This window comes from Capra hircus, chromosome 2, assembly GCF_001704415.2.
Source record: "Capra hircus breed San Clemente chromosome 2, ASM170441v1, whole genome shotgun sequence".
NCBI classification, from domain to species: domain Eukaryota; kingdom Metazoa; phylum Chordata; class Mammalia; order Artiodactyla; family Bovidae; genus Capra; species Capra hircus.
Window position 1 is genome coordinate 4,200,551 of NC_030809.1, and position 16,160 is coordinate 4,216,710.

Below are 16,160 nucleotides of genomic sequence, written 5' to 3' on the forward strand. Positions count from 1 at the left end.
TTCTAAGAGGACAGTCTCATTCAGTGCGCATAACAAAGCTTGTCCTCTGAATACTGAAGTAGTCTTAAATTAGCACCACCACTCATTCAATTGTCTTCCCATAAGCACCTAAGAAAGAAGACTTAGCAAGAAAAGGAAGAAGATCTGTTGCTCTGAGAGAATAAATGCTACAAATAAGGTCTGGATAAGCAGCTACAGGGATTCTCAATAAGAACTGGATCTCACTCTGCAAGAACGTTACCAACTACACTTTACTTAGGGATTAACAGTTCCTCTATAAAACATGAGCTCAGTCACCAGAACTGGTTCATCACTAATGTATGTAAAATTATTCTGGCAAATATACACCTGACTTTACATCTTTAAATTGATGAACAGATGAAATAAACACTGACTGTACTAATTTTCTGTATGTACGATTAAGATCAGATGTAAAGAAAAAGGGTATCTATCTATTTGCACAGGATTAAAGACTCATCCTCCTTTAAGTATCTACTGGAGAAATTCTGAGTTATACACTATTGGAATTACGTTTCCTCCCACTTAAGTTTGATCTGTCAAATACTTACCTAGGTTTCTGACCTATCCTCAATGCTACTCTAATTCCCTATTGAGATTTTAGCACAGTGCATAAACAGGTCTACATCTCCTTAAGCGTATTAGCCCTAAAGACACACAATTTTCACCTTATCACTAGGAAATAGCAGCCAACAATAAATTTTAAAACTTTACCACTCAAATATGAGCCAAACCCCATAATTACTATGAGCTACAGTAAACCTAAGACTCAATAATGCTTAATGAAACATTTAATTCAAATGTCACTTTAACAATTTCTAAAAAGTGCTCATACTTCACATATTATGGGGGCTTCCTCAGAAGCTCAGCTGGTAAAGAATCCACCTGCAATGCAGGAGATCCCTGTTCGATTGCTGGGCTGGGAAGATCTGCTGGAGAAGGGACAGGCTACCCACTTCAGTATTCTTAGGCTTTCCTGGTGGCTCAGATAGTAAAGAATCCACCTGTACGGCGGGAGACCTAGGTTCGATCTGTGGCTTGGGAAGATCCCCTGGAGAAGGGAATGGCTACTTACTACAATATTCTGGCCTGGAGAATTCCATGGACAGAGGAGTCTGACAGGCTACAGTCCATGGGGTCACAAAGAGTTGGACACGACTGAGCGACTTTCACTTTCTTTTCACATATTTGCCCTGATGGTTAAAAACCAGTTCTCACCAAAAGACATGGCTTTCACTGAGTGCTCAGCTTACCTTGTCAAGAACCACATCACTGATGGGAGGCAGGCCCTCTGGTTTCTGAATACATGCTGGCATGAATTGGAAATCCAGCAAAAACTCCCTGTCATACTGCTTCTTGCCTTCGGAATCAGGAGGCTTCCAGGATTCTAAAAAAAGGAGAGCAGGCAGACAACAGTCTATAACGTCACTGTATGTATATCAAGCAAGAACATAAGCTGACTCCAATACTTCATCTCATCATATGCAAACAAAACCACAAAGAAAACAATGAGCTACAGTCAGAAAGCATCATGGGAAGATTTAAACTGTTATTTGTTCTTCATCCCTTCTGGATACCTCTGAAGAGTAATCTGAAGTAAGGTGCTCCAGGAACCATACTTGCACATAAGCAGACTTTGTGTAAGTCTGGGACACGAATAATCTTCATTAAATAAATCACCAAGTCTTTTTTAAAAATAGTTTTTAAAAGTTGTACTCCATTTACAGTCATTACAAAATACTGGTTGTATTTCCCATGTTGTACCATACATCCTTGTAGACTATCTTATGCCCCATAGTTTATATGTAATACTTTTGGTTTCCTGCAAAAGGAGGATACTTTCGAATGTTACTATGGAGAGGGGAAAAAAGGTAACAGGACATAAAACACAAAACTAAATAACTTATTAAAGATTCTGAAGTCTAAGCAGACTATAGATTCCCCTCTCCCCTAATTACAGTTTAATCTGAAGAAAATAATGGATCTGCTTGCTGAGCCAACTAAACTCGGAAAAGACATATACCTTTGTCCAAGAATCCTGTCACTAAACATATTCTTAGCTAATACTTTTCATATGAATATTAAAGTAGTTTTTAACCACAGTACTTTTTTTTGCTACTATTACTATTACTTCAGTTATCATTAACAATCCTATCATAATATAAAGCTGGAAAATTTCTTGAAATTTTTACTGTTACTAAAACCAAGTCACAGTTTTTTCTTTTAATTAACCAAACACTCATCAAAACCAGGCCCCTGACAGCACACTGTATCCTGTTTCATCTTAGTGGTTCTTAGCACACAAGCCATAGACTGCCTGACGCTATGTGAGAATTCTGCAGATACTTTACTACATTATATTTATTAAAACATACACAGTTTATTAGGATCTGAATTTTGAGTTGCCTTTACCCCCGATTACTGATGGTGTATATTACAGAGGCAAAAAGCAGTTAGTCAGTCAGGATAGTCGGGGCCGCTAGCTGTGCACTTTATCTTTGCCAAACTGAAGGCTAAAAATATAATTTACACAGCCCTAAAAATGACAACAGCAATTCAATCCCTGAAGAAGCATTGATGGTAGTCCAAGTGCTTGGTGATACAAGCCTAGATCTTTAGGAGAAATTTCAGTATTTTGAGCCCTAAGGTTAAAAACAAAATTTACAATAGAATAACCTTACAATTTCATAAGGCCCATTCCAAGTATTTCACTGCTAGTGTTTTCACTAAATATTAATGATCAGTATATGAAGATGGGATCAATCAAAGGCTTTCAAAAATTTCTGACTACAACTCACAGTAAGAAATACAGTGATTTCATGACCCTGAACAAACACACACATATATAGTTAAAAAAAAAAAATACATTCCCCCTATATCTTATAGGGCACTTCCACATCGCTGGTGCTTAATAACTTAGTATACTGATTCTGACTTCCTACCAGAGTTCAGCTCTACAGAGTGATTTCCATCAACAAAGTTAGTTCCAGCTTCCTGAAACAACAAGTATACTATCTCAAGGAACATGGTCACCATATCTGAAACATCTCTATTAAAATGAATACATTAAATTCCTCTTGTCAAATTTTACCAGCCTAGCACTGACTGATTTCCTCTGGCAGCAGCTCTTCCAATGCCAGTGAAAGCAGAGTACCAGCCAGCATCAGATATCACTTCCGCCAACAAAGGACTCTCTGGATTTGCTAGTCAGTCAAGTATGCCTGCTGCTTTATTCTGTAAACATTACACTGTGATGAGCCTCTTCCTTCCATCCAATATTTCTTTAGGAGGAGGCAACATTTCTCTAAGCTGCGGTAGAGTGAAGAGGACAACAAAAAACAGACACAGGAAGACAGGGATAAACTTACCTGATTTAAATGGGAATGTGACCCCTTCACCAGAACTATCAGTGGAGCCTGAATTAGCATCTATTCCTTCACCCTCAGAAACACTCTCAGCACCATTACGTACAGGCTCAGCTTCTTCTCCATTTTCTTCCACAGTTTTCACGTTTTTTAGGTCAGAGGGGTCTCTTTCAGGATGAAACCCTTGGCTCATTTTATCCTGTTCAGATTCAAGTATTTTGTCACCTGAAAGCTCCTCTTCAGCTTTAGGCTAAAGCATAAGTGAACACAGAGGTTAATATTCTTTTCACTGTGTATAAATACACATGAAGACCCATACTTATCCCCTCAGAAAAGCATAAGAAAACATATCACTCAAGATAAGGATGTCTGTGTTCAGCTTACGGTACTAGAATGGTAAGTTTATTTAAAACGCTTTTCTCATTTCATCTCCTGGGATAAATCAGACAATTCCAAAGGCGATTGAAATGCTTTAACATGACTAATGAAATCTAAATATACTAAAGTTTAAAAAGGAAAGAACTGTTAATCCCTGGAACTTGACGGACATGAAAGAGTCAGAATCTAAATCAAGCTCTCCTACCCCTGCCACTAACGCTCAGCAAATATAAAAAGAAACACTAGAGGGTATGTTTTGTGTTGCCCTCTGGCTGTGGAAAGAGTTCAATGAACAGTTTAAAGTGTCTAACTCCAACAAAGCTGACCATCGCTCCTTTAACAAGGAGGTCACTTGTTGGTTAAAATCTATTTTGTGTATTGGTTCTTAGAATTCTCTGAGGTTATGACCTTATTCAAATCATACCGGCACATATTCTCCCAGGGAGAAATCTGGGTTCCAGTGCATCCTATTTTTAAAAGGCAAAATAGAATTAAACTTATTCACCAGATTATTTCTGACCATCTCAGTTTCAGATACAGCAACAACAACAAAGTATTTCTTGAGGGCACATCAACCATCAAAACTCCTGGAGGCAAAGTTCGCAATGAACTTTAAAGTCTTTCTTTTTCATTAAAGGAAACACTCTGGAAATAATCTTTTGAAAGAAGCACTCAGAGGAAATAAGAACTTACCACAAATTCCAGTTGATAAATTCACATTAGGAGAGCCAAATTAGAGGCTCTATTGAATTGGCTGAACAGAGGATGGTATTAAAAAATGTCATATACACCAGGAAGTAGTTACCCCAACTGATTTATGAAAAAAATTTTAAATAGTTGCAAACCCGACTTTGTTATTAAGTGAAATATTATAAAAGATATAATACTAATAAATTTTCTACTAACATCAGATTGAGGACAAGAGGAGAAGGGAGTGACAGACAATGAGATGGTGGGATGGCATCACTGACTCAATGGACATGAGTTCGAGCAAACTCCCGGGAGATAGTGAAGGACGGGGAAGCCGGGAGTGCTGCAGTCCATGGGGTTGCAAAGAGCTGGACACCACCCAGCAACTGAACAACGGAACAATCAGATCACGCAGAAAAGATGCTAGATTTTAAAATGTTATCAACAGAAACAGATGGTTTTAAGGCCGTGTTTTCTAAAATGGAACTAAAACGTGCATGCAAACACACCCCCACACATGCTTCCTCGTTCCTCCAACAAGACGAGCACAGAAATCATCAGAAGACAAACATAAAAAATTCCAACAAAAATAAATGTTGAAAATGATTTATCAATATTTTTATAAAACATGGCAGAAATTGAGGCATCTTTTACGTTTTAAGAAAAAACTGATCTACCAAGTTTGAATCATACATTAGCAGCCTCGTTTTTTCTTATTCTATACTCAACTATAATAGAAATTCAAAACTTCCCTGTAATACCACTCTAGGATTAAGTATAGGTCGTCAAGATCTTGGGCTTCCCTGATAGCTCAGTTGGTAAAGAATCTTCCTGCAATGCAGAAGACCCCGGCTCGATTCCTGGAGAAGGGATAGGCTACCCACTCCAGTATTCTTGGGATACCCTTGTGGCTCAGCTGGTAAATAATCCGCCTGCAATGCAGGAGACCTGGGTTCGATCCCTGGGTTGGGAAGAGCCCCTGAAGAAGGGAAAGGCTACCCACTCCAGTATTCTGGCCTGGAGAATTAATTCCATGGACTGTATGGGGTTGCAAAGAGTCAGACACAACTGAGCAACTTGCACTTTCACTTTCTTTCATCAAGATCTTTAATAAATTGGCATGTGAGTCTGCAAATAGTTCTTAAACTTATTACAGAGTAGTATAACCACATTATACATCATACAGAAATCTTATTTCAGGTCCTGGAAAGGTGAAAAAATGCTATTTTAGAGAGAAAAGTTTATTGAGTCATCTCTGTATCTAAACTCAACAACAGACGATCTGTCGGATATAAACAAAGGATGCACTGCTGAGAAAGTCCATTTCTAACTGGAAAAAAAAAAGTATAAAGAAACTTGGCCCATGAATGACAAACCATATTTCAGAACACAAAGAATTAATGAGGTGTCTGAGGCACACTGTTAGATGGGATATTTCTCAAGGGAATCCATAAAAAAAACAGTTCCATTAAATACTTGATGATTACTTTTCCTTTAGCAGGATGGATTTCTATTCAACTAGTTTATAATTATCTAACCATTCTTGAACTGTTTATTCAGAAAACCAGATTGAAAAAAGAAAGCATTTTATTGCCTAGACTCTCAAAGCAAACATTTTTACAGGAACTTACTAAATAAGAATTTAGTTAACAAAACTGTCTGCTTAACTGCAAGAATTTTTTCATGTGCCAGAAAATCAGACTGACAATTACATATGTAATGATGGATGAAATATCCAAAAAGTTTAAAATAATTTTTGGTTTCCTTGAATAACAATTTTAAGATGAATCATCCTTCAAGCTATCTTTTTAAAGAATTTGGTTAAATACTTGCAATGATGTAACAACTCAATATAGAGCCTAAAATATGCTGATCCCTGAAAAACTTTCTTTTAAAGGCTGAGAAAAACCTGAGAAAAAGATAGCATGACGATCAATGCAAAATTAAGACAATGACAACCAATATTTACTACTCTAATAAATACTTAATTTTAGAAAGACTAGGGACTAGGATTTCTGGAAAAAGTATGCGTGCAAATGACCAAATATCTTAAGTTAAGAAAACAGTGACTGGTTCAAAATGAGCCTAAACAATTCTCATGCATGAAGAGTAATAATCTAAAGCAGGTTCAGCAAATTATGGACCATGGGCCAATAGCGGGCCCCTTACCCACTTTTGTACTGTGTGCAAGGTAAGGATGTGTTTGTGTACACTTGTAACGTTGGAAAAATATTTCAAGGAAGAATATTTTATGAAATGTGAGTATTACATAAAATTCAATGTTCACCAACAAACTTTCACTGAAATATAGCCACTCATACATTTCACACATTGTCCATGGTTGCTTTGGGGCTACAGCGGTAGAGCTGAGAAACTGCCACATGGACCCTAAGTCTGCAAAGCCTGATCTAGTTGCTATCTGGACTGTCACACATGGAAAGTTCGTCAACCCTTGACCTAAAGACGAGGATGAAAATCTGGAAGCAAAGGAACGGTGACCTATCTATTAATATTCAATAATGCTTTTAAAAAGGCCACAGGGTAAAGGAACATAAAGTATAATAAAAGAAAGTGAATAAATTACAGCTGACTCTAAAGATAAACCCATCTGTGAAGCTCTTACAGCCATACCAGGAATGTATGCGATTCCCCTGCCTCTGGAAGGTATTTTATTCTTTGTAGGAGCAACATTTTCTTGTTCAGCTGCAAAAGGAGTGTAGTAACTATTTGCACCTCTATAACTTATTGCCAATTCTTACCCCCTGATAACCACAATGAAATCATACCCGTGAAACATTTTAGAGGTTGCTATGGGACAACTGTGACATCAACAGAGCATCATGTAAGAGCAACGACAGGACAGGGAGAAGTAACAAAGAGGCACTGTGAGCAGCCTGAAGAGGGTAAGAATTATAACTAGATAGAAAAGTTTTATAAACCAAATGCATTTAAAGTTATTTAAAAATGATTTCTACATTTTAATGTTATTATCTTAAACATTCAAGGAAAATTACTTTAATAAAGTAGACATAAGAACTCAAAAAAAAAAGAAAAAAAAAACGCGCAAATTGTTTATATTATTCTTCTTTAAAAGCTGCAGTAAGTAACAGCAGGCATATTGAGATTAGAGACCATGAAACTGGTAGAGCACGGCTTAGGACGAAACCTGACAAGCTTCGAGGAAAAGCTTGTCCTGGACCTGGTGTGCAGCGTCCTACAGCAAAATCCATGCCTTAGTTCAAGCCATATGTGAAAAGCCACGTTACTGGGATGCAGGTAAAGGACAACAGATTAAAAGTCAGTTTCCTTAAAATACACTTGATGATTTCCACCAGGACAGCTAATAGGCATTTGGAAAAAAAAAAAACCCACATTAAAAAAAAAAAAAAAACAAAACACGAGATTAGTCTTTACATGTGGTAATTTAAGGGAAAAATTAACAATACTTATTTTTGCTATTTGAGAAGTATTTTTAAAAAGAAAGAAGAATTCAGTGAAATTGAATAAGCTATCTACAAAAAATTCAACAACAATCTACAAAAAACCACCTATAAAAAATTCTTCAAATGGATTAAAAAAAAAATCAGACTCTGAGCTTGATATATTTACTTGGAAAACAGAATCTCAAAAGTTATAAACACACACTTTTCTGAGAAAACAGCACCACTGTTCTGAAGATGAGCTGAAGATATTTACAGCTGTCCCTTACCTCTGATTCTGCCTCTAACAACTCTTCAGTGGCTCGGGTCCGGTCTTTTGGTTTCTTCCACATCTTTGGTGCAGGTATAGCTGTCTGAGCTGAAACAGAAGAGCAGGCTGCCGTTACTTCCCACTGCAAAAATTGAAAATATTAGATCTAAACGATACCTCTATTCAAATTTAGCAAAAAAAGGGCTTCCTGCACAGTCAGGAGACGGATGGATGATAAGTGAAGAACTGTGTAATTGTGGCCCAAAGACTGCAATGGCAAATGTCTTAGGCACAAATTGTTCACATCAGCTCACACAGCCTTCAAAGAGTGGCCTAAATTCCTCCTATTTCATGATTAGGACAAACCAAGCCACAAAATTCAGTATGAAGTGAGTATCTACATAAGAAACTGGGCTACCAGCCAATTCTAGACTTGGGCCTGTTTCTATTGTTAATCGACTATGTGATCTTAAGCAAGTAACACTTTTCAGGTACTAGCATACTCAACTATAAAGTGTAAGGCTGCTGCTGCTGCTGCTAAGTCGCTTCAGTCGTGTCCGACTCTGTGCGACCCCATAGATGGTAGCCTAACCAGGCTCCCCTGTCCCTGGGATTCTCCAGGCAAGAACACTGGAGTGGGTTGCCATTGCCTTCTCCAATGCATGAAAGTGAAAAGTAAAAGTGAAGTCACTCAGTTGTGCCCGACTCTTAGTGATCCCATGGACTGCAGCCTACCAGGCTCCTCCATCCATGGGATTTTCCAGGCAAGAGTACTGGAGTGGGTGGCCATTGCCTTCTCCGAAGTATAAGACTAAGATAGATGATATCTAAGGTGCCTTTAAGCCACAAAAAACACTAAATTCCAGATTTTGCTGTAAACAGACAGCAAAAGTATTCTTTGATAAAGATTTCATTGACAGGCAGCACTTGCACAACACCGAGTTCTCACGTCACATCAACACTGTAGGCTTACCCTTTCATATGGCTGGGGTGAAAATTAAGGAGGAAATAGGTAATGTGTTTTTCCTGGTTGTGCTGCACGCCTTGCCGGATCTTAGTTCCCTGACCAGGGATCAAACCAAAGCATGAGTCCTAACCACTGAACCACCAGGAATTCCCATAATTTTTATTGAATTATTCTACTGTTTCAGAAGCTCCACCTGGAAACCTAAGCTTGCAAAGAATTTTTACAAATTTACTTGGCTTACAAAGTCCACAAAAATCAACCTTTGGACATACAGTTTAAAGATACTTGGAACATCAGAAAGCAAATAAAACATGTTTTAAAGGATCCCACAGAAGGCAGTCAGTGGTGCAGAATGGTAAAGAATCTGCCTGCAACGCAAGAGACCTGAGTTTGATCCCTGGGTTGGGAAGATCCCCTGGAGAAGGGAATGGCACCCATTCCAGTATTCTTGCCTGGAAAATCCCATGGACAGAGGAGCCTACAGGTCATGGGGTCACAGAATTGGACATGACTGAGTGACTTCAGACGAGACCGGAAGGCGGCAGGAGTCAAAAGCAAGCAGTGAGGTTCTCAGGCAGATGGGAAGGGAGGGGAGAGTCAAAGAAAGGCCACTTTATAAACAAACAGACGTTAGTGAAAGTGAGTGAACACAAAGTCGAAGGAACCATCTAATCTAATTCCTGACAGAAATAAAAGGTCGCACTGAGACGAAACCAACCAATCTCTCTGGGTGATTGATTCAAATCTTTTTTGGAAGAACGGTACAATACAAACACTCACACTGGTGTTGGGAACAAGGAAAAAGAGACATTTAATAATCTTCTCAAAACTACTGCACCATCATAAAAATACTCTGTAAATCTCTTTTATTACCCACTCCTCAAACCAACTTGTCTTTATCCTTCCCTCTACAGACCATATGAATGAGAAAACATTATTAGAACAACAGCTATTCTTCCTTCGCAGCTTACCCAAGGTAAACCATTTTCTCAAAGTATGGAATTCAGATTATGGTAACTACGGGTGGATTTAAATTCGGTTTTGCCTTAGCCTTATCATGAATATGTATATTCAAGTATTAATAATTGTATGTGTGATACGTGATGGCCTGTCTTCATTTTTTATGGATCTTTTGATTTTATATAACCAGTCTGTTTTATGTGCATCTCTCCAAAATGTTTGTGAGTAATTCTGCTTTCATAGAAGAATTCTTTTTAAGAATTACAGAGTTTGAGGAACCTGTACATTAAAATTAAAATTTTATTTCATATATACATGAATTCAGCTTTAATTTTCATTCATGCAAAAGGGAAGACCACTTTCTGAAGGATTTCCTCTAAACCAAAAAACCCAAAGATGTAGATAAACTTTTCCTTCAAAACTGTATCAAACAAACCCAAAACATTAAAACATTTCTCCCATGGGTAACATTAACACATTTAATATGCTTTTTTAAAAAAAATCAGCTACTTGCACAGCAGGAATTGTTACTCTGTTCAAGCCGCTTAAGTTTTGATTTAAAGTAATAATTCACAAAAAGAGGTGAGAGAAAGCACACACCTCCTTAGGAGATACTCAGTCCTTTAAAAAAGTGGACACAGATACACATCGTGTGTCTACTGACTGTGATATACAGCCCCTCTCCTACCTTTACTGATGGAAGGGTGCAGAAACCTGTGGGTGTGCTAGAGTGGGGAGGAGAAGTAGGGGACCAGGGAGGAAGTGAGGGAGGAGGAGAGACAGACAGGAACACCAGCTGCCAGATTTAAAGGACAATTAATACCAAATTAGAAGAAGGGAAGTAAGTTTAGGATACTGTCTCAGATTTGTTCTTTCCTTTCTAGTCCATTTCTGATGCCTATGTCTTAATTAGGCCCTTATTGCTGCACTGATTTAACTATGAAAGAGGCTCAACTCACTGCCTGCAATTCGTATTAAATACAATGCTGCCTGAATGATGGCCTCTCTAAATAACTGATTTGATTGGTTGTTCTTTTACTTAAAGTATTCCTTAAGGCATCTTCCACAGGGCCAAGCAAAGCTCCTTACACAGGGTGGTGGTTGTTCAGTCTCCAAGTCGTGTCCGACTCTGTAACCCCACGAACTGCAGCATGCCAGGCTTCCCTGTCCTTCACTACCTCCGGGAGTTTGCTCAAACTCATGTCCATTGAGTCAGTGATGCCATCCAATCATCTTATCCTCTGTCACCCCCATCTCCTCTTGCCCTCAATCTTTCCCAGCATCAGGGTCTTTCCGAACGAACTGGCTCTTTGCATCAGGTGGCCAAAGTATTTACAATTCAGCTTCAACATCAGCCCTTCTAATAAACACTCAGGATTGATCTCCTTTAGGATGGACTAGTTGGATCTCCTTGCAGTCCAAGGGATTCTCACAGATTTGAACACCACAGTTCAAAAGCATCAATTCTTTGGCGCTCAGCTTTCTTCATAATCCAACTCTCACATCTATACATGACCACTGGAAAAACCATAGCCTCAACTAGACAGACCTTTGTCAGTAAAGCGATGCCTCTGCTCTTTAATACTCTGACTAGGTTTGTCATAGCTTTCCTTGCAAGGAGCAAGTGTAATTTCATGGCTGCAGGCAGCATCTTGGAGCCAATGAAAATTAAGTCTGTCGCTGTGTCCACTTTTCCCCCATCTATTCGTCATGAAGTGATGGGACCAGACGCCATGACCTTAGTGTTTTGAATGCTGAGTTTTGAGCCAACTTTTTAACTCCTCTTTCAACTTCATCAAGAGGCTCTTTAGTTCTTCTTTGCTTTCTGCCATTAAAGTGGTATCATCTATATATCTGAGGCTGTTGATATTTCTCCCAGCAATTCTGATTCCAACTTATGATTCATTCAGTCTGGCATTTTACATGACGTACTGAACAGAAGTTAACTTTCCCAATTCTGAACCAGTCCGTTGTTCCATGTCCATTACTAACGGGTGCTTCTTGTCCTGCATACAGGTTTCTCAGGAGGCAAGTAAGGTGGTCGGGTAGGAATTCATATTTGTTGACTGAATAAATAATAGCAGTTCTCTGTTAAAGAGGTATTATTGACATTCCCAAGACAAATTCTTTTCCCTTTGCTTGCATTATGAGATTCACAATGACCTGAATTTAGAGATGTCTAATGGAGCGTTCCCAACTGTCCATAAGAAGTCAACTCTCAGAGGAACACTGATTTCCTACCTCTTTAAAACAGAGAATTTTGTTGCTGTTTACTGTCTTAAGTCATGTCCAACTCTTTCATGACCCCACAGACTGTAGCCTGCTAGACTTCTCTGTTTATGGGATTTTCCAGGCAAGAATACTGCAGTAGGTTGCTATTTCCTTCTCCAGGGGATCTTCCCAACCCAGGGAATCATCAACTCATGTTTCCTGCATTGGCAGGCAGTTTCTTTACCACTGAGCCACCCAGGAAGCCCCCAAAACAGAGAATAAGAAAATTCAAAGAAAGAAAAGCTATGATTTCAAGATTTTTGCTAATTTTTATATTACTGGATGGAAAATGTTTTTCTTCAGAGCTCTTTTTGTGAAATTACTAATATAAAGTCTGAAAAATATTGGGGATATAGACAAGTTTAATCACTGGGTTTTAATAAATAAATGGAACTAACATCAAACTAAAAAGTTTCTGCACATCATCAAACCATCATCAAAGTGAAAAGCCAACTGACTAAACAGGAAAAGATATCCGCAAATCATGTACCTAATAATGGGCTAATATTCAAAATATATAAAGAACTCACACAAATCAACAAAATCCCAACGAAACTGATTTTTAAAAATGGGCAGAGGATCTGAACACAGATTTTCCCAAAGACAATATACAGATGGCCCACAGGCACATGAAATATGTTCTGTACCACTTATTATCAGGAAAATGCAAATCCAAATCACAAGGCGATAGCAACTGTACCTGTCAGAATGGCTACTACTGAAAAGATGAGAAATAACAAATGTTGGAGAGGATGTGGAGAAACGGGAACCTTTGTACATTGTTGTTGGGAGTGTAAATTCTTGTAGCCACTACAGGAAATAGTACAGAGATTCCCCCCAAATTTAAAAACTGAACTACCACACAACCAAGGTATTCCATTTCTGGGTATTTATCTGAAGAATATGGAAACACTAATTTAAAAAAATATATGCACCCCTTTATTTAATGCAGCATTATATGCAACAGCTTAGATGTGGAAATGACCTAAATGCCTCCTGATGGCTAAACGCATAAAGATTCAGGGTGTGCACACACACCCACACAGACACACACACACGGACCACTACACAGCCATAGAAACAATGAAGTCCCAGGTGGCTCAATGATAAAGAATCCGCCTGCCAATGCAAAAGACGTGGGGTCAATGCTGGGTTGGGAAGAGCCCCTGGAGGAGGAAACAGCAGCCCACCCTACTATTCTTGCTTGGGAAGTTTTATGAACCGAGGAATGCAATGGGCAATAGTCCACGGGGTCGCAGCAGAGTTGGTCATGACTTAGCAGCTAAAGAACCACCATTTGTGACAACAGGGATGGACCCTGCAGGCACTGTGCTAAAGTGAAGGAAATCAGATGGGAAAGACAAATACTGTATGATTTCACTCACGTGGAATATAGAACAAACAAAATAAAAACAAACTCACAGACACACAGCACAGGTCAGCTGTTACCAAAGGGGAAAGCGGGAGGGAAAAATGGGCGAAGGGAGTCAACCGTATTGCGGTGGAGAGTAAGCAGACCTGCAGTGCTGACCACTCAGCAGTGTACGCAGATGCACTGGTAAGGCAAGGTCCCAAGTACATTGTCACAGGGTTGTATATAAACAGTAGAATGTTCCAATAATGGAATTTGCAGTGAGAGGCCCCACTCTTTAATACCCACTTCTTTTTATAAAAAATATTTTTAATTCTTTGGCTGCACCGGCTGATAGTTGCAGCACACAGGATCTTTAGTTGTGGCATGCAGTTTCTTAGCTGTCACGTGAGATCCAGGAATCGAGCCCAGGTCCCCTGCATTGGGAGCGCAGAGTCTTACCCACTGGACCACCAAGGAAATCCCCAACACCCACTTCTAATCCCTTCTCATTACTGTCTCCATCCCCTTCCAATATTTTTCCTTTTATCCCCCACAACAGATTTGAAATCCTAAAAGTCACAATAAATTATTCTGATTATATTATATTCAAGAATTCTGTCTAGAGTTCTTGAAGATGGGCATCTTATCCTCTCCTTTTTTTCTGCCATAGATCCTTCTGAGAACCAAGGTAATTTTGATGATTTATTTAAGGAACAGGGGCAGAACACAGAAAATAAAACCCAAGTGAGAGAAGGATTAAGTTTTTACAAAGGAGACGTAAATAACTAGAAGAGAATTACGGTGATAAATACGCAAGAATGATAGGGTTAATGAGAGATGTCTGTCAAACAAAAGAAACACTAGAACGCAGGTCAGTCAGGGCCTCTTCAGTCTTCTGAGGTGCTGCTGTTTGACACGGATAGATGCACTGATAGTTATCCTCCCCCGCATCTGTTAGAAAAAGACTCTCTGCTCTAGGACTGCTGCACAGAAGCTGAATCAGTGTAAGCAAGACTCCACAGGGCCTAGCACTGAAACCAAGAAGGAAGTATAAGGAAAAGATGAGTCTAGACTTAAATTACACCAAAATACACATCTACAACACAATGAAAAAATTTTTACTTCTAGTTTTAACATGAAATACTATCACAGTGAGAATCAAATCATAGGTTTATTGATTTTACTGATGTTAATCAATAACTACTTTTTAGTTTTATGATTCTTTTCTTCCCTATTATTCCCTGTTGTCTATTTTTTATTTTTTCTATTATCTTTATTATTTCCTTTGGGTTTACTTTTGCTTTCCTTCTTTTTTTAATGTAAAATTTCAGCTTTACTGATGTATAAACGACACAAAAATTGTAAGATATTTAAAGTGTACACAAGGCGATGGCACCCCACTCCAGTACTCTTGCCTGGAAAATCCCATGGACGGAGGAGCCTGATAGGCTGCAGTCCATGGGCTCGCGAAGTCCGACACTGAGTGACTTCACTTTCACTTTCTTGCATTAGAGAAGAAAATGACAACCTACTCCAGTGTTCTTGCCTGGAGAATCCCAGGGACGGGGGAGCCTGGTGGGCTGCCGTCTATGGGGCTGCACAGAGTCGGACACGACTGAAGCAACTTAGCAGCAGTGGTGATTTAATATATGCACAGACATACACTGGAAAGGATTCCTCCATCTAGTTAACACACCCATCATCTTATATATTTATCTTTTTTTAATTGGTAAGAACACTGAATTTCTATTCTCTTGGCAAATTTCAGGTATACAATAGTTATTAAGTATAATCACCAAGATTTACATTAGATCTCAGATATTATTCACCTTATAATATTTGCTCATTTAATAGTTTCATCACATGGAGACTGACTGAATAATTTGAGACCATTTTCACTTTTAAAATGGTCATTTAGTGGTGTCCACTGCCGCCTGAGTACTATCCTGGTAGTGTGGTAGGGAGTATGACATACTGTCGCAGATACCCACATCACAGTCCCTGGACATTATGAGTATGTTACCTGACACGACCAAAGTGCTTTTGCAGATGTGATTAAGTTTAAGGGATCTTGATAGTTCAGTTCAGTTCAGTCACTCAGTCATGTCCAACTCTTTGGGACCCCAGGGACTGCAGCATGCCAGGCCTCCCTGTCCATCACCAACTCCTGGAGTTTACTCAAACTCATGTCCATTGAGTCGGTGATGCCATCCAACCATCTCATTTTCTTTCAGCCCCTTCTCCTCTTGCCCTCAATCTTTCCCAGCATCAGGGTCTTTTCAAATGAGTCAGTTCTTTGCATCAGGTGGACAAAGTATTGGAGTTTCAGCCTCAACGTCAGTCCTTCCAATGAATACCCAGGACTGGTCTCCTTTAGAATGGACTGGTTGGATCTCCTTGCAGTCCAAGGGACTCTCAAGAGTATTCTCCGATACCACAGTTCAAAAGCATCAATTCTTCAGCACTC

At 39.0% G+C, this 16,160-nt stretch overlaps 1 protein-coding gene across 13 annotated transcripts in view; it reads right to left on the reverse strand.

The window, feature by feature from the left end:
• The window catches only part of EIF4G3 (eukaryotic translation initiation factor 4 gamma 3), a 354,292-nt gene that overhangs the window by 77,254 nt on the left and 260,878 nt on the right, over window positions 1-16,160 (reverse strand). For all 13 annotated transcript variants that reach the window (XM_018055176.1, XM_013974607.2, XM_018055170.1 and 10 more), the window contains 3 exons: window positions 8,161-8,249; window positions 3,387-3,633; window positions 1,272-1,405 (listed from right to left, as the gene is read on the reverse strand). In XM_018055176.1, the coding sequence (XP_017910665.1) occupies window positions 1,272-1,405; window positions 3,387-3,633; window positions 8,161-8,249 (470 nt within the window). The remainder of the gene's footprint in view (window positions 1-1,271; window positions 1,406-3,386; window positions 3,634-8,160; window positions 8,250-16,160) is intronic.